Source organism: Branchiostoma belcheri, unplaced genomic scaffold (genome assembly GCF_001625305.1).
Source record: "Branchiostoma belcheri isolate BF01 breed outbred unplaced genomic scaffold, Haploidv18h27 scaffold73, whole genome shotgun sequence".
Lineage (NCBI taxonomy): Eukaryota > Metazoa > Chordata > Leptocardii > Amphioxiformes > Branchiostomatidae > Branchiostoma > Branchiostoma belcheri.
Window position 1 is genome coordinate 73,624 of NW_017804387.1, and position 24,860 is coordinate 98,483.

At 42.6% G+C, this 24,860-nt stretch overlaps 2 protein-coding genes across 4 annotated transcripts in view; one reads left to right on the forward strand and one right to left on the reverse strand.

Moving 5' to 3' along the window:
- LOC109485115 (dual oxidase 1-like) overlaps positions 1-20,592 on the reverse strand; it is a 55,147-nt gene extending 34,555 nt beyond the window's left edge. The window contains 11 exon segments of the mRNA XM_019788547.1: positions 583-617; positions 803-902; positions 1,648-1,705; positions 2,405-2,501; positions 3,559-3,619; positions 4,299-4,465; positions 8,501-8,705; positions 9,000-9,193; positions 10,827-10,988; positions 11,537-11,617; positions 20,414-20,592. Of these exon segments, the coding sequence (XP_019644106.1) occupies positions 583-617; positions 803-902; positions 1,648-1,705; positions 2,405-2,501; positions 3,559-3,619; positions 4,299-4,465; positions 8,501-8,705; positions 9,000-9,193; positions 10,827-10,988; positions 11,537-11,617; positions 20,414-20,495 (1,242 nt within the window). The 5' untranslated portion in view covers positions 20,496-20,592.
- Positions 20,593-20,804: 212 nt separating this feature from the next.
- The window catches only part of LOC109485171 (dual oxidase maturation factor 1-like), an 18,365-nt gene continuing 14,309 nt past the window's right edge, over positions 20,805-24,860 (forward strand). For 2 of the 3 annotated variants that reach the window (XM_019788623.1, XM_019788625.1), the window contains exons 1-4: positions 20,805-20,945; positions 22,201-22,287; positions 23,760-23,845; positions 24,092-24,265. In XM_019788623.1, the coding sequence (XP_019644182.1) occupies positions 24,116-24,265 (150 nt within the window). In that variant the 5' untranslated portion in view covers positions 20,805-20,945; positions 22,201-22,287; positions 23,760-23,845; positions 24,092-24,115. The remainder of the gene's footprint in view (positions 20,946-22,200; positions 22,288-23,759; positions 23,846-24,091; positions 24,266-24,860) is intronic. The other variant, XM_019788624.1, reaches the window with a different exon arrangement.

The window sequence follows — 24,860 nt, forward strand, 5'->3', positions numbered from 1 at the left end:
TACTTTCCCGTTTCTTTTTTTATAACTGCCGACTGCATCAGTAATAGACAATCTATGTGCAACTCACGACTATTCGTGATTTCTTTAGATCAGTCTTCTCATAAATCACAACATTAAAAATGAACTATCCTGACAAACTACTGCTGTTTATTCTTACTTCAACACATTCATATATAAGATATATTGTGACCAGCCCCTCCATTGCTCCAACCACTGCTTCATAATGTAATTCGCTAGTGCCCCCACTTCGAAAATTCTCAACAAAGACACGTCTTGCCACTTCCACCGAAGCAAATCACCCTTTCTTCCTCCATTCACCACCTCTTAGGAGGAAGTTCCATGCTGAAAGCTTCCTTCCAAGAACAACATCACTTTGGAATAAGCTACCTCGTGATTGCTTCCCCTATGAGTATAACCTAAAACTCTTTAAGTCTAAGGTCAACAAACATCTGTCCTCACTGGCTGTACTGTAACCCAAAACATTTTAAGTGGCTCCCATGAGCCTTGTTTTGTGGTGACCAATGAAGTAAATAAAAAAAAGTAATCCAACACCACAGGTGTCTCTGCTTCGGCACCAGTTACCATCATGGCAGCTGGACGTGGTTGTCCAGGTCGACCTTATTTGTACGAAGAAGAAGAGTAAGAAAAACAGAGCAAAAACAATATGTTTTCTTTCTGCGAAGGTTAACAGTGGTATATCTGAATATTATATCAGCCTTTGGTCCCAATGATTCGTACATACTTTTTACTTCTTAAGAGAACATCTTAGATTGTTGACGTGTTTTGAACATGTTACTCGTACCTTGCAGGTCCTCTGATACGATGTTCCTCCCGCCGTCTGCGATCTGACCAGCCATGCCTGACAGAAGGCCGTCCACGTCCTCAGCAGTCTGGATCACGTCCTAACAGTTAGACAAGCGTGCCATGAGTTTCAGTTTATTTGGATCCACAATTAGCCTGCATAATTGCTATTCTTCCTGTGGTTCTACATGTAAACAACACTACATGTCACACAGGAAAGTAGCATATACAAAAGCATGTACACTGACAATTAACAATAAGCAAGTAACATAAGAGACAACTTGTCCATAAAGTCCATAAAGTCCATAAAGTCCTTAAAGTCCATAAACACCAACTGAAAATGATTATAGTTCTCCTACAACTTCCGATCATTTTAGATGTTAGACAGTCTGCACAGAAAGCATTTTCTTACTGAGCAATTGTTCTGAGTTTCGGAGGGCGAATGGTTCGTGATTTCGATGATCTGGTGATCTGTTTATATAGGAAAACGGGTCGCCTTTCAGCCATGATTCTACTGAAAAGTCCTCAGGCTTTTCTGGTGAAGGCTATTGTAGAAGTAGAGGACAAATAGCCAGTATAACGTAATTCAAGATTCAAGATGGATTTATTGTTTTTTCGCAGTTAAAAACAACTGAATTGTAAACCAATTTACAAAACAATGGTATATCAAAACGTAACAGCTCTTCGGTGTAACACACTATCTTCGCAGGCAGCGTGGAGGCAGCTGGTAATATTACGCTGAACGGCCTGCCATGTCAAACCTGTGAAGATCTAAATATGCATAGTTCATTGAGCTTAGACAGCGCAAAAAAACAGGGCTTAAACTTGCTAAGCCTCCAGTCTTACCTCCACATTCCAGTAGGTGTTACAAGTGCGAATGGCCATCGCGTCTCCAGAGGAGTTTCTGGAAAGTCAAATTCATTCAAGTCAGTATAAGGTAGAGGGGATTCATTCTTCAAGCTAACAGACATCTATCACACCGCAGTCGTCCCTCAACTAGTGAGACGTCGCCTCATAGTTTCCATTTAGAACTTTTATGCTGCCTGTCAAAACCGGTTGCGCGCTGTGGACTTCTTCAAGAGCACAGAGGACGCAATTTGATGAAGTTCTCACTTTCCCTTGCAAATCGCCCTGGTAGTTTGATGGAAGTCGATTTTCTCTACCTGTACGTATAAGGTATCAAGCGTTATCCAAAAGTTCCGTGGCTGTGATAAGCTGTGCAGATGTTTGAGATTCCCACAGAAGTAAACATTTTCTGTTCTGACCGTTCTACATATGAACGCTTTTTTTAAACATTGGAAAACCTTAACCACCAATTTTGATCCTTATCATTAGCCCGGTTTTCAGTCCATCGTGGTGAGGGCGGGCACTCTTCGGGGCTGCACGAGCTCTTCACCTCAAAACTATATTAGCAAAGTCTTGACCGTTTCCAAATCATATCCAATTGCTTGAGTAACTGCTTTCTGGCGTATATTAGCAAAGCTCCTACAGTCCTAATGATACGTATACTCCCATCGCACGGTCATGTGATCTGGGCGGGGAGAACTCTATGTCGCCCCGAAGAGAGCCCAACCACGATAGGCTGGACGCCAGGCTACCCTACCGTTTGAAGACGGCTGACGGCACCATGGAGTGTCCATACCGCATGGCTGCAGCCGTGAACACGTTAGACGGGGACGGGTCCACGAACCGGTTGTACCCTTATAAAACAAACAATATTTTCCCCTTCATACATGTATGTTTTTGTATGCTCAATAGAATACTTTGTGTAATTGGAGTTGTCTTCGATTGCGTGATCTTCTCTATCAAAATCACTCATTACTGAGCCTAGTGACCATACTCAACGGGTCGGCTTACGGTTACTCCGGCCGGCCAGAGTTTGTTTGGCACTCATCGTAGCAGCCGGCTGTTTCCTCTGGCCGGCCGGAGCACCCCTGACCGAACCGTCTGAGTATGGTCACCAAGTTACTCATTACTTATCCTAAAGAAGGAGACAGAAGTTGTTGAAAATGTGATCGTTGTGTACCATGTAACATGATCACTAACAGACTACTAGATGGACTTCCATAAAAATCACCATATTGTCTTTACATGTAGATATGTCCCACGTTAGTTCTCGATGGAGAACCTATAAAATGCACATATTTATCCCATCAGTTTGGCAAGCAGTTAAGTTAGATGCCGTGTTTATGTGAAGTCAGTGAAGGCGATTTACATGTGGTTTACCCCGAAGCCGGTTCCAAGTGGCTCCATCTGAACGCTCCAAATCACATTGAAAGCGCCTCGATCCCAAACCACTTCTAGAGGTGGTTTCGAATCGGTTTTCCCGCATCGCGATTTGCGTCTGAACGCAATGTGATTAGTCATGGATTACGGGGCGATATTTCTTTATTTATACGCAATACCAAATTTGACGTGGCAGCAACTTAAAGAGCAGTAATGGTCAAATAATGTGTCCGTTCTAGGACGAGCTTCACCGCCTCTGGCGGGACCACGTCGGCAATCGGCCTAGATACGCTTGGAGGGGGGCACTAGCAAGCAGGTCGTTGACCTCTGACATTAATAATACGCCACCTTGCATAGCAATGAATGCAGTTTCAGAGAATCGTCATCGGGCACGGTTTGAAAGGAATGTATGACACGTGGACCAGATGTGAGGAATGTGAGTTACCCGAATCGCGGTTTGGGTGACTTCACATAAACACGGCCTTAGTTCATCCAGACTTTGCCCGGGTTAAATGAGGGTACCTGACGCACCTGTGTATGGCTCCACGGTATCGTTGATAAAAGCTGGCAGCCATTCATATAAAACGATGTTCTGACAAAAATATAAACTCTGTAAGAATATGCATATGTTTTACGATGTATATGTGTGTACACAAATATCTGTGCATTTACGGAATGAACATGCAAAAATAACCAGTAATTGGTCCCGTGAAACATTACTGAGTAATGATGTGTAATAGAATGAAGTAATTTCCTACAAACAAAGATGTTCAATATACTCAGGACCAGATGAGAATATAATGAACAGACCCATGAGTAAGGAATGGCGGTGTTTAGTTAGGCCACAATGACTTCATTATATGGATGACATCCGCGCGTCCGTTGCCAAAAAATTTTCGACCAAATCGTACAAAGCAAAAAGAAATATGGGGAAATGATACTAATATCGTGGAATGTCAAAATGAGAGAAAATGCGAAAAAAATGAAAAGTCTATTATTCGCCATACCATACTGTGTTTAGTCATTTGTTCAACCTTCATGACCATTAGAGTTTATTATGAAGGCAACCTTTTTTTTATGTTGTAGAATATAGTATAATGTTAGACGTAGACGGTCTCACATACCGCTGTATTTTCTTTCTATGTTGTTTGTAACTGCAATTAGCCCTCGGGCATGTATTTGCAATAAACTTTCAATTTATTCGCATGCTCGCATCAATTTTGGGATTACCAGAGGATGTCATCCACATAGACAAATCCACATGGCCTTACCTGGTAGGTAGCCACCACCCATCGTTTGGCTTGCTGGAACACCTGGTCGTCCGTCCAGTCAGGGTGTTGCGTGTGGATGCGATGTGCCCAGTGGTTGTGCCAGCGGTTCCATGCGGTGCTGACCGCCAACAGGAACGGGTTCTCGTTCCCACGCACGTTCCCAAGGGCTGCAAGGTGAACATGGCCGTCAGAGGGCGCGTCGGCACACCGTACTGCGCCTGCGCGAAACCCGGATTTTATACAGGTTTTCAAAGATGTTTACATCAGAATTTTTCCCGTTGCAGACGATATCTTTTGAAAACTACAGACGGGATGTTATCATTAAATACACGAATATGACCTTGAACGAGACATTCTTTAGAAGTGCTATGCACAATACATTACAGGTTTCGCGCAGGCGCAGTACGTTCTGTCGATGCGCAATTGGTAGCTGTTGCTTACAATGTAACACCACCACAAGTTTTTTTTTTTTTACTTACTATTGTTAAAACTTTACTGGTAGGGGTAGGCGGTCTACTCTATGAAGTGTTCTTTCCTAAAGCTGATTGGCCAAGAATTGACTTCGGGCATAAATGGGCCGCATAAATGTCGCTCTTTTCTCTTTGTAATATCCATGTATAGTTGTTGTTGGTTTGGGTATATGGAAGGAGATCTAAGCCAAAAGACAATTGCTGCCATGCAATTGAAAATCCTGGAGATGACTTGCGGTCGGACTGCACTACTGCAGCCGCGCAATGATGCTGATTTTGTCCTAGTGCAACATTACGTCCCGATTCTGCCTTGTATTGAGAAAGCACGTACACGTATGTGTAGCAAGGCATTTTCTGCGATTTCCCTCGCCTTGTCATTAAACTAGAACTGTAGATAATTTTAGTTTCAGTATCAATTTTGCCAGAAAAAAAAAGAAGGAAATCCAAGATCACAGGCCGGCCTGGCGGTGTTTTACCGGCCCTTGAGCATAGCTCCTTACTTTCTGACAACCTATCTTTCCTACTGACCCTTCCGATTACAACCCGCGCGAAGTGATTGACCCCGACTTAGTAAATAAAACACCGGCATGTGCTAACGGAGCTAGGCCGGCGGGAAACACTCTCATCACCGTAGGCATACCGGGAGCTTGCGATAGTCTGACTCGTACCATGCTAGTAGAATGTGGCCCTGAAGGCTACCTAGTGGACCATGAAGATATCCTGTCAAAGATGGTGGGATCCACCCACACGTATGTGCGAATCCTGCTCCAATGTTACTAGTATACGCAAGCTTTATCTCTTAGCTAGCTAGGCTCCTATCACCAAGGACGTTTAAACTTCTTTCCTATCAACCATGCATCTGTGCGCCGACTGTTCCCCGTCGGGCGATTTTGTCAGAATGACACATTACCATCTCTAGTGGTCGTCAATCAAAGCAAAAAGCTTCCTGGTACTGGTGACTCCCCTGGCTTCGATTTCCAGGAATTTCGTGCCGCATTAACGTTACCGTTCAACGACCTGCCTCAGAAGGCAATGTACGCTCGCTCATCACACATTCACCGTGGTTAGGTCAACGACATTGCACAGTTTCTGTACGGTTGTTCCGGGTAATCACGTGGATATTTCCGCCTTGTACCGGAATCCCAAACTAAGGTCATTGACCGTCATGTATACATGGATGAACGGGGAAGTCACCCCCTCCGGAGGTTACTCGCGGTCGTTGGAGGATATTACCCTCCTCACAGCTGTTCACGATGGGTCAATGACCTCGCAAAGGACTGTGGGTGATGCGGGTACCCGTGCCTTTGTGATCCTGACGCTTTAATAAATACACACTCTTCAAGCTGTCTTTACCGAACTATATTGCAGGTTTTGCAATATCATGACTCGAGGCTCAACGGGTTTCTTGTGTAATGAGGTGTTCTCAACATGTGGCCTAGTTAGATAGGTGACCCACATTACAGGCCTCTGGAAAATATCGATCGTTTTCACACTCATTTTCACACGTTTCGAAAGATTTTGGAGGAATGACGGAAAATCTTTACCAGTGTCTCACAGCAGTTCTTTTTCCCTCCCAGTGTGTCTTGAGAAAATAACTGGAACGGAAAACTATGTGCGTGGATTTTGTATGTACGGAAGGGATTTCAAAGGGGAATCCGTTTGTTATGAGTATATATTGTATCATACACTGTATGTAATCTGCACTTCAACTACATGCTCCACGGGATATTGCAATAAACACAGACACATGTCACGGATACCGCCTCTGGCGATGTGGAATTAGTATTCTGGAGGCCGCGGAACGCCGCCTGGAGTTCTGATTAGGCCACACCGACTTAATTTCATGGATGACATCCTCTGAAGACCCCTAAGCTAGTGCGCGCGGGAGAATAAAAAAAAATTCCGACCAAAAATAAAAATGCTACCAAACCACAGGAATACAAAGTGAATCAGTGCAGCAGCACATAGCGACGTATACAACAAGCCGGCACATGCTGGCTTTTTGCGGAATGTATGAATCAGCACTGTACGTGTGTACTGAGTTCTTGAGTCGTGGAGCTTCGGTAGCCTGGGTGCCATCCTCCAGAGTTACCACCGGCTCCGTATTGTCGGTAACTACCATGGGCTTCCCATGGCCAGGCTAAGAGCCAGGCCAGAGCCTCGGAGGACGTGATCTTTCTTTTTTTTTTTTTTTGAGAAGAGGCGAAAATCAATGCGCGCATGGATGTCAACCATAGAATTAAGTCGGTGTGGCCTTATAAAATGTGCACGAACATGCGCTTGACATGGTGATGCGCTTTCTGTGAATCCTGGAGAGAATAGACATGTGTGAACCATACTTGTTGGTCTACTTCCGTAATGGCTTTTCTTCTATCATTCATAAAATGAAAGATACACCACTCACCCATTAGATAGGTATTTATTGCTGCCACACAATATGAAACTAACGTTATAGGTTACATGAGGGGCCTGAAACTGGGAAAAAACGGCATTGCAACTGGGCGAGTAAAAGAGGCAGTTTCCCTTTTGCGGGGATTTACGTTTCAGCTTTTTCGAGCGTTGTTGTCCACGGCCCGTACCGGTCGATTAAAACGCCCACTATATGGCCTATATTGATATCAGCGCTTACGCCTGCGCAAGTAGTACACCTCAGTGTTAGCCCCAGGGCACTGTTGTCCCGATAATGGGAACGACAAACGAGTTTAATGGGCTGGGAATACCCGCGTGACTTCTCATGACCGAGAAAAGAAGGTAAAGGCTGTTGGAGGTTGTTATAAGGGTAACGACACACGCCAGGTGCATGTCGGGACATCGCGGGTATGTCAGGACATCGTAGGGCATGTCGGGACATGAAAGATCCCGGATGTCGAAGCGTTGTTCAACAAATTTTTTCAACACTTGGGACCGGGGCAAATGGAGTAGTGATGTGTGACTTTCTGGTAACCTTCACCTGGCCTTCCCACTGGGGAACGGATCATAGAATTCGGCAATAAAGAGACAATAGCGGGCCAGGAGAGAACTCTACAGTGACCAAACTCCCCTGGCAAATTATTCTCCCTATTTGGCAAATTTTACTACTCTCCAAACCAGAAGAGATTTGGGTTTTGGCTTATTTTGGGCGTGTTTTTAGACCTTTTTAATCTGACTTACTTTTTCGCACTGGTATATTTTCTTACGCCAACATAAAACAAGATAAACCTAAACCTGAAAACACAAAAATAAGCTAAAACGCAAACGTCTGCTTGGAGAGTAAAATTTTATCGATTTTCAACACAGTGCTAGTGCAGTTACTTATTTGATGTCACTTGAGCGTTTACTGATAATCTTGAAGTTTACTTGTTCAGTTGGGATTTTCCCGCGCACTAAGGCATTCAAATCTCCCTGCCTGAAACCGCCAAGCACTGGTGGGCGCTTTGGCCTGTCTGGCCCAAGCTTTATCAGGCTTGGGGAAGCAGCGACTGTAAGGAGAGGAGTAGAAGTTGGCCAAATAGACAGATATCATGCTGTGGGAGTTGGTTAGCTAACCCTAACCCTAACTGTACTCTTTAGCGGACCAACTCTCCCGGCATGTTATCTGCCTTTTTATCTAATTCAATTTCTTCTCTTTCCCGGCCTCTTCCTGACGCCTGGTAGAGGCTATCATTGGATACTGTGTGTGATTGCCGTTGTTCAAATCACGATTTTGCGACCGAAAGTTCTTGGAAATTATCCGCTTGCACCCTTTTGCCTTACCGTAAAGTTTATCCGGCTTGTGAATTCGCTGGTACTTGGGGGACGGCAGGTTCTGCATGGGGAGCCCCATGGCATTCGTGCCCGGCAGCTTCCCGCCATGACTTGCTCGCAGGCTCCCGTTGACGAAAGATCGCAACCTGTCTTGCCATGCCTCTGACACCCCATAGATGGCGCTGCCGTCAAGCCACGACGTTGCTGCATTAACCTGTATCAATAAAAGGAGACGAGGAAAAAGTCCGTTAAGTCGTTTAAGGGTGTGGTATTTGAACTTTTGTCAATATATTTTAAGAAAATCACCTTAATTTCAAGGCTAGCATCCCTTGTCTCTGATAATACAAATTTTTCATTTGTCGAAGTTTAGGAGATGTAGAATTTCGTTTGGCCACACCAAATTTGTCAGCTGTATGGAGGAAGTGTAATGTGAATGCTTTTGTTTTAATTCATCACTATCAAATCATCCAATTTTGCAGTTGAAGATACACAAGGCATGGACGATCACCTGTTGTCGGGGATTGTTGGCAGACGTTCCCGTCCCAGCTCTGTACACAGCTCTCTGAAAGGGCATGATCTTCTCCGTACTGTCAGACTCCGCGGAGCTGTGCAGGGGGTCCCCTGGTTGCAGGGCTATGTTGCTATACTCCGCGGGGCAGGCGATGCTGCGAACGTCCGCAATGTCATCCACGACATGCTGACCTATGGGGAAACGCGTTAGGTAGGCGTTTTGGATTAACATGTCACAAAGGGTGTGGGCTGCTTTTCGACAGGTTAATTCATTGTTTTGACATTTATTGCTAAGATTGGTTAATACTAATGTAAGGACTCTTATCAGGTAACCTTTGGAACTATTAACTTCTGTACGTGAACGTGAACACGTACGCCCAGTTGAAGTCGTTTTACTTACTTCCACGTACGTGCGGAGGGTAAGGGAAAGAATTTAGAAGAAGGCGATTGTCAGGTTATAAATTATCCAGACTTCCAGCTGGCAATACTGTGTCGATATTGCGCGTAGTTCAGACGAAACCTGCGGATTCAAGTGATCGCGTTTTTGTGAGAGCGATAATTAAGGCCGCATCAAGTAATTTTTATGGATGCGCGCGCATAAATTTTCGCCTGATTTTGGGAAAAAAACAAGAAATTTTGTTGCCTTCTGACAGTGGTCATCATGCCGAAAATGGGCAAAGATGTCTGTTGCAATGTCGGAAGGTGGATAGCAGATAACTATGAAGAGAGGAGACAAGGCTCTGATTTAATGTTTTGTTCTTACTTTGATGCAGTGATATGTGATGCTGGCTGTGTATATGTGATGTTCCCACTGAATCAAAGCCATTTTTACAATGATTGAGTCAACATTCTAAAATGCAGGAACCTTGTTTTTTTCGGCCCGCCTTGTTTTTTTTCGCCCGCGCGCATTAGATTTGGAGTTTGCGGAGGATGTCATCCATTAAATTTACATGCGGTGGCCTAACTTTGATTTCGATCAGTTGACAACGCGACATGATTTTACGCCCGTTACCAGGATGACTGTTACATAAAGGTATGTGTAATTAATCCGATCATCATGAATGATGTCTCAGTATAACATACATGCCTTACGTGTATTTGGTTAAGGTATGCTACACTGTATATACATAGTATTGTATAAACGATTTGCATAGCAACGCATTATGTCGGCCGTGTATGACCCATGCACTAGTTTTAATTCAGGCATAATGACCCACCCTGAGGTGTATGTGGTGTCATAAGACCTGGTCGGCTCCTATAGCTACCCAATAAATCACGAGTGAGAATGGGACAACGTTTCTCTCTAGTCTGAATACCGTTTCTACTTCTTTGCCCCCCCCCCTCAAAGGCGGAAGTACACAGAATATATCAGGATGACTGATAACAAGACCATCGGATTATTTCAAGTAGTCACCACAATCTCCCCTTCCTTTTAAAAAAAATTACGTTTCTACTAAGATCACATCTTGCAGAACGTGGGGCAATATGCACTGCTTTCAAAGAAGAAGTCAAGTCTCATATTAGCAAAGTTTAACGTAGTATAAGTAACGCTACTAGTTGTATGTTTTCTATTGCTTTACTCATCCTGTACATGCAATTGGCCTTCGTGCACGATTTTGCAAATAAGGAAGTTTTATAAATTCGCCTACCTCCTTAGCAGAACCTACGACTGGGCCATTTGACGATATTTGTTTCAGAAGAATTTCACTTGATAACCATAATATACCTTGAGGAGGGGCGTTCTTAGAAACGAAAAAGTAGACGATAACTATTGTGGGACAAGGGGGGACTGAATGAGCTTCTGCGTAAATTAAAAAACTCCTACCGAAGAAGACACACAGGACAGTCCGACCAGTGTCCGTGGCGGTGTTGGCCAGATGTTTGACCAGGGCCCGGCTGACCAGGCGGGGGTTGGGGCGGTCGGGACCGGACGGTCTGTACGCGTCATCACTGTACGCTGGCGGGAGGTCCCGGGACAGAGGCATTCCTGAGACAAACGGAGAAAGACTTGATTTTTCTCATGCGTATACCTTTCATATATTACTCAATGTTTTCTTATGAACGTGGAAGGATGAGATCAATACGGTATTTGACTAAACAGGATAACTTTTGACGTTGTGATTGTCTTCTCATAATACTTGGTTGGTAGGTTGTGGTCGGGAATATGAAGGTCAAGTTTTGTAATTGGCATTCTAGCGGCTATCCTGGAATCTAGGTCAATGCATTCTAGTAGGACATGCTGTTAGCCAACAGGTGTGTGACCACATACTAGTAGTATCCTAAAAGGTCGATTTGAGCCGAAACAATTTACATCGATACATGACATAGCGTACACCCAAAGAATTTACTAAAGGAAGCCCAACAGAAGTAACAAACGACGAAGGTATGAGATTTTTGCTCTCTAATTCCCTTTTAGACGATAGTTTCCTCTCAAACACATCACTTGTATACCGTCGACACGTGGCGTTCTCACACCATTAAAACAACATGACAAAGTCGAAAGTGAAGGATATATGGTGCAGGATCGGTACAGACCGGTAGAGCCGTAGTCCGGGTGCGCAGCGTTGTTGTACCAGCCGTCACACAGCGGCATCTCCACGTGCGGACCGCCTGCCGCTATGGGGAACACAAGGAAAGAGTTGAGCTTTACAGACTGATTACATCAATGTTTCCCTATTTATACACCTAAGTAATACCGAGATATGAACTGAACTCTATTTGCTTCTTGCCTCAAATGGGCTATGGCAACATACATATTGCATTGTATTGTACTGTACCAGTATTGTATTGTATTGTATTGCATTGTATTGTATTGTACTGTGCTAGTATTGTATTGTATTGTATTGTATTGTATCGTACTGTGCTAGTATTGCCTTGTATTGTATTGTACAAATGCAATATAATACTTCTACGTTACGACTATTTAGTCACTTTTGTCTAGAGTTCTTATTTCCACTCACACTCTATGCTTAGCAGAAACACCAACACTTTCACAGGTGGAACCTTCTAGAACTATAGGCTTCTCCCACAATGATCATATTACCTTCTCGCGTCTTCAAATCGTTAAGGAAGACAACAAAGTGGCTTAATGGTGAGTTTCTTCAACCCTTACATTACAAGTACCACTCAGCTTCATTCAATGGTTCTTTTCTACCTCCATCGATGACGTGGTTTCCATTCCATGTTCATCAAATTTCCGATTGAAGCCTTCCCATGTATCAACTAAGTCCATGCTTTTTGAACACGAGAGTTTGTTTTTAAGCCACTCCTAGTCTAATTATAGACTAGAGATCGTGCTGAAATTCATCAACTGTTTTTCTCTCGTACCATCCAAGGAGATTATCACCTCCTAGTAGGGATGTCACACTAAAAATAGGGGGGCACCAAAGGATTATTACAAATGATTCCAGGTTATAGAGTAGATTATTCCGGTCAGAATGCTTAATTTCGCATAAAAATTGGACAAAGTTGAGGTTTTCTAGAATTTTTCAAAGTTTATTATTTTGACGTTTTCATTGGAAGATGCTTAAGTATTGGTCCTATGGGAATAGGCTAATTAGTCATGGCACCAAAAGAGACCATAAATCAACAATATCTGACATACATTTTATTGTATCTCTTAACGTTTTCATGCTACAATCTTCAAATTTTCAGCATCTTAGGATCAAACAGTTTGCCACAAAGGTCTTTAATTTCATCTTTTTACATACAAAAGCTTGCACATTTTTCCTAATTAGGCTAATGATTACATAATTACATAATTACGTCCTAGTACCGACGAGCAATTCTGTTGTTTAGCGGCGAAATCATTCTGGTGGCCTTAGGTGTTATCTTGATTTGATAATTTGGATGACATCTTCTTGGAAGCCCAAACACTGATGCGAGCGAGCAAATAAAAAAGTTTGGCAAAAAAAAGGTTGCCTTCATTATGAAATCTACGTGGTCCTGAAGGTTGAACAAAAGGTTGACTAAACACACATAGTATGTTGTGGCGAATAATGATATGATATGATATGAATCTTTATTGCATGTTCTTGCCCAGATGGGCTAAATGCACAAGAGGACATGCAGTATGCAAAACATGAGTATTGCATACTGGAACGCTATATTCTAATGCTAATTGCTAGGAATTTATACATTATAACAATACTATATACTACCTATCATCTACTGTTAGTAGCCATTTTCATCTTTTCCTTTGGAATTGATTTTATTCCACGCATTCTACGACATAAGTATTGTTTTCGAATATTTTAATGCAATTTGCGGCATATATTTGCTCATTATGACTTCACCTAATGAGCACATATATGCCGCAAATTGTTTTTGCTCTTGTTTCTTCTCCTTCTTCTTCTCCTGCCATTTCTTTAAATTGGTTCAACTTCATTTTGGGGCCAAATAACATGAAATTTGGCATGAAGGTAGAGTGGGAAAATACCCCCAGGCGTTTTTGTGATACATGCTTTTAGAATGGTATTATTTGAGCTTATTTGGCTGTGTTATAGAAAATGTACTATATCAGTGTGTTACCGTATTTGAGCATGAGTCATCAGAATGGCATGTAGAGCAGGCAACCAATAGGCATGCAGCTTTCCTCTATTCTCCTTGCTGATTGCCTGTTTGGATCTGATTGGGTTAACTCAATTAACACCTGTACAAAGCCATGCAAAATTGACAGCATGAACTTTATTCAAGTGTTCTGGTAGGTATGTCAAGCTTTCCTGCTCCAGCATTGGAATGCGGGGCATAAACGCTTCTTTTTATCTTGAAAATCAACAGTTTGCATTATGCAATTAAAAATCCCAACCAATAATGAAAGGGATAGCTATCCAACTGTTGTCACTTCATACTATAGTTATATCAATGTAAAGAATTGTTTTTCCTTGTATTTCTCCTACTTTCTCTGCCATGTCGTGAAATGTGGTGAGGTCATGCTGAATTTGCTCCAAAGCAAATGTCGGCCTTTCTAGTTTTGCAACTGCTTTGTATGGATGAAAACTGTTTGGGGGGAGAACTAGCGAAAATGTATTCCATATAACCGCATCAACATAATATTTATCCAAGTACACAGCTGGACGAAGGTACTAGACTAAGTCATATGTTGGAAGGGTACCGTGGCCGACAAGGACAAACCTGCGTCGCCTGCGCGCACACCTGCGTCGCCTGCGCGCACACCTGCGTCGCCTGCGCGCACACCTGCGTCGCCTGCGCGCACACCTGCGTCGCCTGCGCGCACACCTGCGTCATCTCTGCAAAGAGCTTCCTCGTCTGCGCACGACTACCTGCGTCGTGTCTGCCAAGAGCTTCCTCACGCCTGCACAGAAAGAGCTTCCTCGTCTGCGCACGAATACCTGCGTCGTGCCTGCCAAGAGCTTCCTCACGCCTGCACAGAAAGAGATTCCTCGGCGACCTCGCTGCGCGCAACGAAAGCTCGCTGCACGGAAGAATACGTGTCACCCCTGCCTTGTTGAAGAATGGACGGTCCCCTATTATAGGTCAAGGGTCACATCGCAGTGACACTGTTCGCTGTCGTTTTTGTTTACTTCAGTCTCAAATTTTAGTTTTTATGCTTACAATGTCCGGCTGTTAAAATATGTAAATATTTATGCTTAATTCATACTCAGGCCATTCCAATTAAATTTCTTGGTACTGGGATGATTTTCAGAAAATTATTGGACACTTGTCTAACATGATACTTGTCTTCTAGCTTGTCATCCCAATGCTTCCACTGTTGTGAAATCATACTATGATTATCTATAAAAAAATAAGGCAACATAGACAATTGCATGGCAGGTTTTGTCTTTAATGTGTATCAAAAGGAATGCAAAAAACATGGTACAACACAGGCAATACCTTGGGTTTACGATAATAATATTTAAAAAATTGTACACAGTGATGTAACAAGTTATTTCTATCATGATCATAATGATTCCAGTCAAAATGCATGTATCTATAACCTTCCAATATATTAAGGTATGTCTTATTAGAATTGATCCTACCACATACACATATACTTGTCTTTAGATATCATAACACAGAACATTATAATGCCAACAATGAAATGGCTTGACTTGCGTAGATATATATATATAATACACTGTCAGATTTTAAACCAAGGTACAAATATTCTGGTCTTAACATTAAATGATGAAAGGGAAGATAGCAATAGATAGTGATCTGGTGTCTTAGGCAGGGTTGAACTCCACATTCCTGGTGTAGAACAAACCAGTACCACCCTTGGTCCGGTACTTTAACTAGAAAATAAAGAGAATAATAATGAGATGAAAGCACCATAATCATTTGCTTTTCTTTCTGCAGACAATCAGTAACTAAAATACTGTCAAATTTCATACTGCATCACATAACATTGCATAGATAATCCTCTGGTACATGCATTACATTTCTATTCATACACCATGACTTTGTATGGCTTTTTCTAAGTTGATACCCCATCATGGGTTCCTATTCCACAATAATATTACTAGTATTGGCAGTGCAGCTCATAGGTGATCATGAGTGTTTATAATAAAATCCAAACATTGATGAATATCATTTAGTAAACATTTAATGCAGGTGGGGGAGGGGGACCTGGCCAATGCTTACACTAGGTGTATCATTCTCTTATGCTCATGCTTCTGGTTGATAGGAATGTATCTCTTTGAAATTACAACATATGTTAGAAATATGTATATATATGTACTACTTTTCTACTTTATTTGGGAAAAGATCCTTTATTTGTTTGAGAATTTCTCCCTAGGATAATAGTTGACACCCAAAGCAGTTTTGAGTGTCCACAATATGGATGACAAATCATTGAACATGTTTGAAAGTCTGTAATTCTTTATCAAAAACATGTACATTTTCAATATCCTGCAATATGTTGGACTTACATATGTAGTTTTGTTTCATTTGACTTTTAAAGAAATCTGTTGTGGTTTTGAAATGTATGCAAGTACCTGAAATTCCCACAATGTAAACAATATGGCTGACAAAATGTTGGGAAGTTTGAGAGTCTATATTTCTGGATCAAATGATGGATCTCTTCTATATCCTGCAGTAGTGGGATAGGAGATATGCAGTTATGTTCTGTTTGACTTTGAAGAAGATCATTCTATATTTTTGAATTTATGCCAGCACATGATGTTCACACACTGTAAACAATATGGCTGACAAAATATTAAGCAACTTTGACAGTCCATATTTCTGGATCAAAAGTCATGATCACTTTGATATTCCAGAATATGTGGGAGTGACATAAGTAGTCAAGTTTCAGTTCAGTTTCAAGAAGATCAGTTGATGTTTTTGAATTTATGCCAGCACCTGAAGTTCACACATTGTGGCTGACAAACAATGTGGCTGACAAAAATAAAGACAACTTTGACAAGGTGTATTTTTGGATCAAATGAATGGATCTCCTCAATATTCTGGAAAAGGTTGGAGGGATATCTCTAGTTATGTTTTATTTTACTTTAAAGAAGATTGCTTCATTTTGTTGAATTTATGCTTTTGTTGAATTTATACTGTAACGTTACATATGCCTGCCCCCCTCCCCCCTCCTCCATATCGTCGCCTACTTCAAATCCGGTCTAAAACCGTGTATATCGTCGCGGGTCGGGAAGAATCGATGCCCAGACTGCCATAGGATGTCCTCAAAATGTTTCTTTGGAATTATTCGCTTTGTTCATGCAAATAAACAACGGGCACTTACCGGGGAAGATCGAAGACGACGAGGTGGTTCTGTTGTTGGGGGCAGGTGTTGTAAGGGCAATATTAACATAATCTATGCAGGATTTCTATTAATTAATTTTATCACTAACGGGCCCGTTATTGATTAATAAACGCGCCGGACATTGTAAGCATAAAAACTAAAACAAATTTGAGACTGAAGTAAACAAAAACGAATGTGACCCTTGACCTATAATAGGGGACCGTCCATTCTTCAACAGGGCAGGGGTGACACGTATTCTTCCGTGCAGCGAGCTTTCGTTGCGCGCAGCGAGGTCGCCGAGGAATCTCTTTCTGTGCAGGCGTGAGGAAGCTCTTGGCAGACACGACGCAGGTATTCGTGCGCAGACGAGGAAGCTCTTTCTGTGCAGGCGTGAGGAAGCTCTTGGCAAACACGACGCAGGTAGTCGTGCGCAGACGAGGAAGCTCTTTGCAGACATGACGCAGGTATACGCGCAGGCGACGCAGGTGTGCGCGCAGGCGACGCAGGTGTGCGCGCAGGCGACGCAGGTTTGTCCTTGTCGGCCACGGTAGAAGGGAGCATGATCATACCCTTTCTCCAGCAGTTTTACAACTTTTGTTTCGCACTTAATGTGCAAGGAACTGCATATAACAGGAAGATCGGGTGAAGATATCTCTTACAAAACATGATAGTACACCGGGGCATGTCTAGGATTATCTTCAGCGCCGTCGATGCAACAAGAAACAAGAGTTTTTCCGTGAAAAAGTACGCAGTAATTATTCAACAAGATGTGAAGTGAATCAGGATACTAAAAGGGCTCGGATTTTTTTCTCTTTATAAAGTTTGAGAAGAAGTGTAAACAGATACCAGGTGCTCGTACTCCTAGGTAAATATGACCTAACAGGCTAGGTTAGATCACACAACCTATCACATGTACAATAGCGCATTTACTGGCCTGCCAGACACATCATGCCTTTCTGAGGTTGTCGGAACCAACAATTTCTCAAGAGCTATACACCTTTGTCCGCAACATCAAAGTAAAGTATTCAACGGTTACGAAGCAGGTGCAACGTAACACGGTTGACATAGTCTATTGCTTTATTTTCCATGTAGTAGGGTGAGTTGGTGTTTTGATAGCAGGAGACTACATTCGAGTTGGCAAATCAAACATACCAAATGAATAGACTGCTCTCAATCTGCACTCAATACTAATGGTCGGTCTACAAAACGCTCAACTGGCAACGCTTCAGTTGAAAATAATGGTATAATTTTCCTTTCTGTGCTATTAGGATTCCAATTTTGAGCCAGCGTCTTTGACCGTGTATTTGTCCTGAAAGGCCTCATTGAAAGGCGCGAATGTAATCGTTACTTCCGTCTTAGACTTAAACCTACTAATTAAGTTGCCTGGTTACCAAACCTATAATAGCTCCCGAGGCATACATTCTCTCCGCAAATCTATCTGGTTTGGTAACCAGGCTTCCAGTTTTTTTTTCGGCCAGTCCCAAATGCCTCAGGTTTGCTTCTAAAATATTACATTGACCTCAAAAACAGCTACGGTAAAAATAAAAATACGTCATGGGCATGCCTCCAGACGACGTATAAAATCACATGCCGTTTAAACAAAGGGAACCGTGTGTTCTAGCTGCGAACACGAAAACCGACTGACCACAATACTCCTGCAGGAGGGATACCTCCTTCCCGGAGTAATAAGACAGATACGATGCGTTGGTTTAGTGGTTAGCAACCTCAAACCAGACTTTCAAGACCATAGCGTCAAATTTCAAACCCTGCCCACTACTGCCGCTCACCCGGAATGCATGCTACTGCAAAGGGTCTAGTATTCATTAGATCTTGTCCTAAAGCACTAGTGGGATTTCCTTTGTACAATGAGCCTATCTTCTTGGTATTGAATTGATAATTCCTTGATTAGGTGGGGTGGGATACGTTTGGCAAACTTCAGTTTTCATCTTTCTGTTTGTATTTACATATTATATATTTGTTTATTCAAGCTAGTGGCACTGGCAAAATAAGTTGGTCAACTTGAGTGCAGCATGTCGACGTAGTGTTGTTATTTTGTATAATAGAAAATAGCCTTTTTGACCCGTCTTCATTTTTCCGTGCGTTAAAAAAACTGGGCGAGAGGGTACCCAGGCTACTCCGCGCAAGCCTTTGTAAACGAATAAAAACGTAACAGAACAAGACTGGCAATGAAAACATACATTGCCATGGCGATGGTGGTTGCTGTTAGGGTTATTGTTTGCATGGCACTGCCATCATTTCATGATTTTGAGGAAGACTTGGTACTTGGACTTTGGTTAAGTCTAGACAGATACAGCACACCCCTCCCTTGAGTGCATATAGTGAACGAGCCCCGGGGTCACAGAAAGTAGGGCCATCTGGGGCAGACAGGTCTTCAGGGTTCCAGGAATGTGGGCATGGATGTGGGTCAGAGAAATGCCTGTGGACATTCCGCATGCCTGTGGACAAAATGCCTGTACAATTCCTAGAATTCTTGCGAATTGCACACAATACTGTACCATTAGGCTCCTCCCTGAGACGTCGCCAAAAATACCGGGAACTCAAATTTCAACGTGTGGTCACGTCACGTCGACAATACCGTCTGTCCGTCAATTGTCTGACTCTGTGCTACCTTTGAACGAGCGCCTTACGCGACACAGGAATGCGAAGTGCCTGACAATGCGTTCCGTCACCAATCCTTCAGTTTGTGACCAGGTGGATTATTTGGTGTACGTGTAAGTATGGCAACGATTAGCCTGTAATGTTCTAAACAATATAAAATGCAATCCTACATTATATAAAAGTTAATAATACTGGCTTATTGTTCTTCGTGTACTTGTTACATCTCGCAGAGCATGGGCCCTGAATTGGTTGCAACTACAGAATGTGCTAATTAGTTAAAAAAAATAATTACCCTTGTTCAAAATAACAAATATACAAAGTGCTCACCGTCGGACAGTACTCACGACGACACACCAGGAGAATTACTGATTTACACATTCAAATTTCTATTTACACATACAATGGTTAAAATGGGACACGACTCATTAAAAATATTTTAGAGCGTAATAATGCTTATATTGTATACAAAAAGCTAGATATACGTACAAACGGGCAAACTACTAAAAACAATTATTAAAAAAGAAACTATTGGTCACATGTGTTTAGCAGACGTACCAAGTAAGGAATGCAGCTATTGCGGTCAAAAAAGTCAACCATATTGCCTTTAGGTTACAACAGGCTACACTTCTTTTTTCTTGCTAGACCAAGAAGGATCAAATGCGATCTCATTTAAGCCTCCTTGGTTTAACTGCTAAGACTAATGTGATCACATGAGCGTAAAGCATTGTCCACTGTGCCTCTTGTTTCAGCAACAGTTTTTACAGTGGACCCACTCCTTGGAAAATGTTCAATAAGGCCAATTCAAGAGTAAAAGCACACGACTTATAACAGGAGGCGACTGAGAACACTCGCCTCTCCATTATGTTTTACAGTAATGTGGTATACGCATTCACAAACACTCCTAGCCATGAAGATACATAAACATTTGAAATTAACAAAGTTTCTACACAAGAAAATTGCTATTACACAAGCAACTGGATGGTTAATCTTGCATATCTCAATACATTGATGTGTAACAATAATTGAGGAACAAACTTTTATTTCACCGCTATCTCAAATTCTACTTTGATGAAGTGTAGTCTTACCTGTGCGACAGGCTTGCTGGAGGATGACACAGGTGAGAGACACCACGAGCAGGGCATGGTGCGGGGACCACGCGTGCCCCATCTCTCCTCAGTCTGCACTACGGGGCCGCTGTCCGACCAGGAGACTGCTGAAGGTTTGAGTATGCCGGCTTCCTGCTTGAGTTAAGGCGTCTCCTCTCGGTGGTCATCGACCGTTCTGTAGGTAAGATTAAAGCAACCTTAAGAACGTCTACCTCCTTTTTAAAACGGACTATTCCACATGGTTAGGGGTGCACAGGCCTCTGCCTGCCCACCTTTGTATTTATTGCGTATCGAGTGCACATAAAGGCCCCCCTTTCACGCTATGAGTGGTTTGTTCTAATTCCCTTCCCTCTCATTGCGCAAAGAAAAGCATGCCGAAATTACGATTAGGTTTCTTAGTGACTCATTCCACCAAATAGAAACTGGACAAAGTGCCCGGCGCTGTGCGTACGTGTTCTCAGCGGACCGGGATTTTCTTCCACCGAACCCCGAGACAAGAGAGCACCAGAAGGTAGACTGTTCTGACTATAATGCTTCTAGCCTTGAGAAGTTATACGAGCTCCATGTTCATTCATTGGTCTTTTGGGTGTGACAGTTTCACCAAGGACACATATCAAGTGGGTGTGTAAAATGACAGAACAATTTTGCTCAGGTCAACCTTTCGACCGAAGGGGGTAGCAATCTTTTGATATGGTACATTTTCCGACATTCTTTACTCATACGTGATCACATTCTCCGCGATTCTTACTGGTTTCCCTCTTAGCTTACGCGTGAGGTTTTTACCTAGATAATTATCAAGCTAAAAAAAGCTTTCTGAAATCACTTGCAAGTGATCAACCCATTTGTCCAATTACCGTAACCAAGGACATTATACAGAATGTCCTTGCCGTAACGTTATATAAGTGCCTGACACCAATTAGCCCTTACAGGCTTGCGTATTATCCACCTGGCCATACTTTTCTGTTATCAATAAACGTTGTATAGGTGTGTGTGTACTGTTCGGCACTACTAATTCGGCTGGACAATTTCAGACGTCTGCGTAGTTTTAATGAGCAGATCTGACTGGGGGGGCTGACGTTACGTTGTTGCATTGTCAGTGCAGCTTGAAGTTTCTTGAGTGACTTGAGGTTTGGCATACTAAGTACTCCATCAAATTAGGCCACAGCAAGTAAATTTTATGGATGAAATCGTCCGCCGACTCCAAATCTAATTCGAGCGGGCGAAAAAAAGGCGGGCCGGAAAAACAAGTTTGCTACATTTTAAAATTTTGACTCAATCATTGTACAAATGGTTTTGATTCAATGGGAACGTCAAATATACATAGCCAACATCACATATCACTGCATGCATCAAAGTAAGAAACAAAACATTAAATCAGAGCCTTTTCTTGTCTCCTCTCTTCATAGTTATCTGCCATACACCTTCCGACATGGCAACAGACATCTTTGCCTATTTGCGGCATGGTGACCACTGTCAAAAGGCAACAAGAGTTTTTTTCTTTTTTTTTTTCAAAATCAGGCGAAAATTAATGCGCGCGCTGATGTCATCCATAAAAATTACTTGCTGTGGCCTAACTTGGATTAGCGGAGTCTTTTGTGTACCACTGCTCTGATATGAGAACACTTCGTGCCGGTCTGGTTAGGTCATGTAGTGGCTGCCAATCACGTGAAGCACACGTGTAAAATAACAACTCAACAACAGAGGCTACTTCGATAACGTCAGAATGAAAGGTTTTTTTTTTATGTTGAACATTCTTACGCACATAGGTGTGACGTCTGGACTCAAAGTTCACAGTGACGGCTAACTCTACACCCGCTCAGATCAGCTCAATCGAAGGTGAAGCCAATATACAGGTAATATAATCTATACGGCCCCCTGCATGGATTGTGAGTTACGCAAAATTCCAGGCACAGATTACGAATTACGTTGAAGTCTCGATTACAGGGGTGCCAGAGTATACAGTGCAATTTTACGGAATACTGCGCAATTTCACGGAATACTGCGCAATTTTACCGAATACCGTGCAATTTTACCGAATACCGTGCAATTTTACCGAATACCGTGCAATTTACGGAATACACTGCAATTTTACGCAATACAGTACAATCGTATTAGTATACAGTGCAATTTTAAGGAATACAGTGCAATCGTATCAGTATACAGTGCAATTTTACTCGTAAAATTTTACTCGTAAAATTTTACTCGTAAAGTTTTACTCGTAAAGTTTTACTCGTAAAATTTCACTGTATACTAGTAAAATTGCACTGTATACTTGTAAAATTGCACTGTATTCCGTAAAATTGCGCTGTATTCCGTAAAATTGCACTGTATACTCTGGCACCCCTGGATTCCGAATCACATTAAGAATTATGTGAACGTAAAAGGCAAGTCGGTAAATCTACGTACATACACCCCCAGGGCAGAGACTAGGAAAATGTTTAGGTTGTGCTCCAATTCATTTACCTTCGCCAAAAACGTTATGTTTTCGGTAACAGGGGTGCCCTAATTCCGACCTACCCCTAATTCCGTACTAGTTTGATAAAATCCTTGTTGCGGTGTTATGCATGGGAGCACGCGCCTATAAATAGCCACAAGAATGGACGAAGTTTTTGTGTTGTTTATAGTAAATAATAGTAAACAATGTTTGTAGTAACGTCTCTACGTACTGTATGGTATCTCAATAAACTTAGAAAACCTTTACTCAGCCGATAAAGAATTTGTATATATTTGAATATATTCCCACCTGTGAGGCACAAATCGGACGACAATGTGAGAGATACTTCAGTGCTGATCCGCCACGGAATCACTTCTGCATGGAAAGAGATCTGTAATCTGTCACTTCGTAAACAATTAGTCTGTCAAAACTTCACCTCTGACATGAACAATTTGAACATCACGGATACCTTTGAGTGGCGCATAAAGTGGATATTCTGTGACTTTCCATAGTGTAAATCGCTATTTTAGTGCATTTGGCTGAACGAATATCATAGAAGGACCAACATCAGATGTAAGAATAGTTTATGCCTACTTGAAATACCATACTGGAATAATTTAGTCAATCAAGGAAATGTTGGGGTGATGACATTTTTAACCACACCTTAGCACACCAATTCCTGGCACGTACACAAAGAAAGGTCGTTCACCGATTAGATCAAATGTAGATTACGAATTTACGTTAAATGCGAACTGCTGCCTACGAGGGATCGAGCGAGGGGCAGGCATCTAGTGGCTGCCGATCACGTGAAGAGCACGTGTAAAATAACAATTCATCAAGAGAAGGTACTTCATGACAGGTTTCAGATGTTGAACATTCTTGCTCACACAGGTGTGTCGTCTGGACGCAAAGTTCATCGTGACAACGAGATCATTATCTATACCCGCTCAGCTCAACTCGATTTCAAGTAAAGACAGGTAATTTATCTATATGTAGAGACATTTGCCAAGAGTCAAGCCGAACAGAGGCATTTGTAGACATATCCGTACATTGCCCTTAGCTATACAATTAAATAAAGGTCGCTTTGATCTTTTATTTTATTATATTTTATTATATTAACGCTGTCAAAATTGAAACAACTTGAATGTCTTTTCTCCACGGGAAAGGGGAAGTCTACGATTCAGATTAATCTGTATGGCTTCATGACGTTTTTTTCTCCAAAGTTGGCAGAAAAAGACTGTGAGAGAATGGGGCTACTGGACGGATGGCCGCCATTTTACCCCGAGTTCAGGACAGGGACGATGTTCGCCAGCGAGCTGTTCCCTTACGTCATCGTGGTGCTGGTGTTGGCGCTCGCCTTCCTCGCTCTGGCGCCCGGAATCCGCGGGAAAACTAAGGTGAGAAGTACCACAGTAAAGCTAAGGTCCCAATTGGGAAAAGGGGCCCTGGCGGGTAGTTCCCGGGCTGTTTTTTACCACTTTCGGGCGGGACCCCGACGTGGCCCCGCGGGGCACCCTGCGGCTACCGGGCTATTTTTTGGCCCGTCGGGGCCCCGATAAGAATTTAATTCTGAGTTAAATTGTACCCGGGCCCCTTTGACAAAAAGACGTCGTGACCTCATCGTGAGAACACCGAGAGGTACCCCTCCGGTTGCCGGCATTCCACCGGGACACATTTCTTACGTCACAGACCAGATGAACAGAATAAAGGTGTGTACTTCGTAAACCCGGGTAAAATGTGTGACCTCACAGATCAAATGATCACAACAAATACGTGAATTCTGCATTACGTATAGGTCAATACAAGACATCGTCAGAGAATCTGCTGGGTACCTGCCGGGTGCCTGCCGGAGACCGACCAAAGAGGGTGACAAAATTTCTAACAAAATGCTACTGAAGGAAACTTTTAATTGTGACCACGACAGCCGATGCCCGCTCGACTCCTGAACCCGGCCGGGGCCAGCCGGGGCTACATCCCCGACGGGCGCCGGTG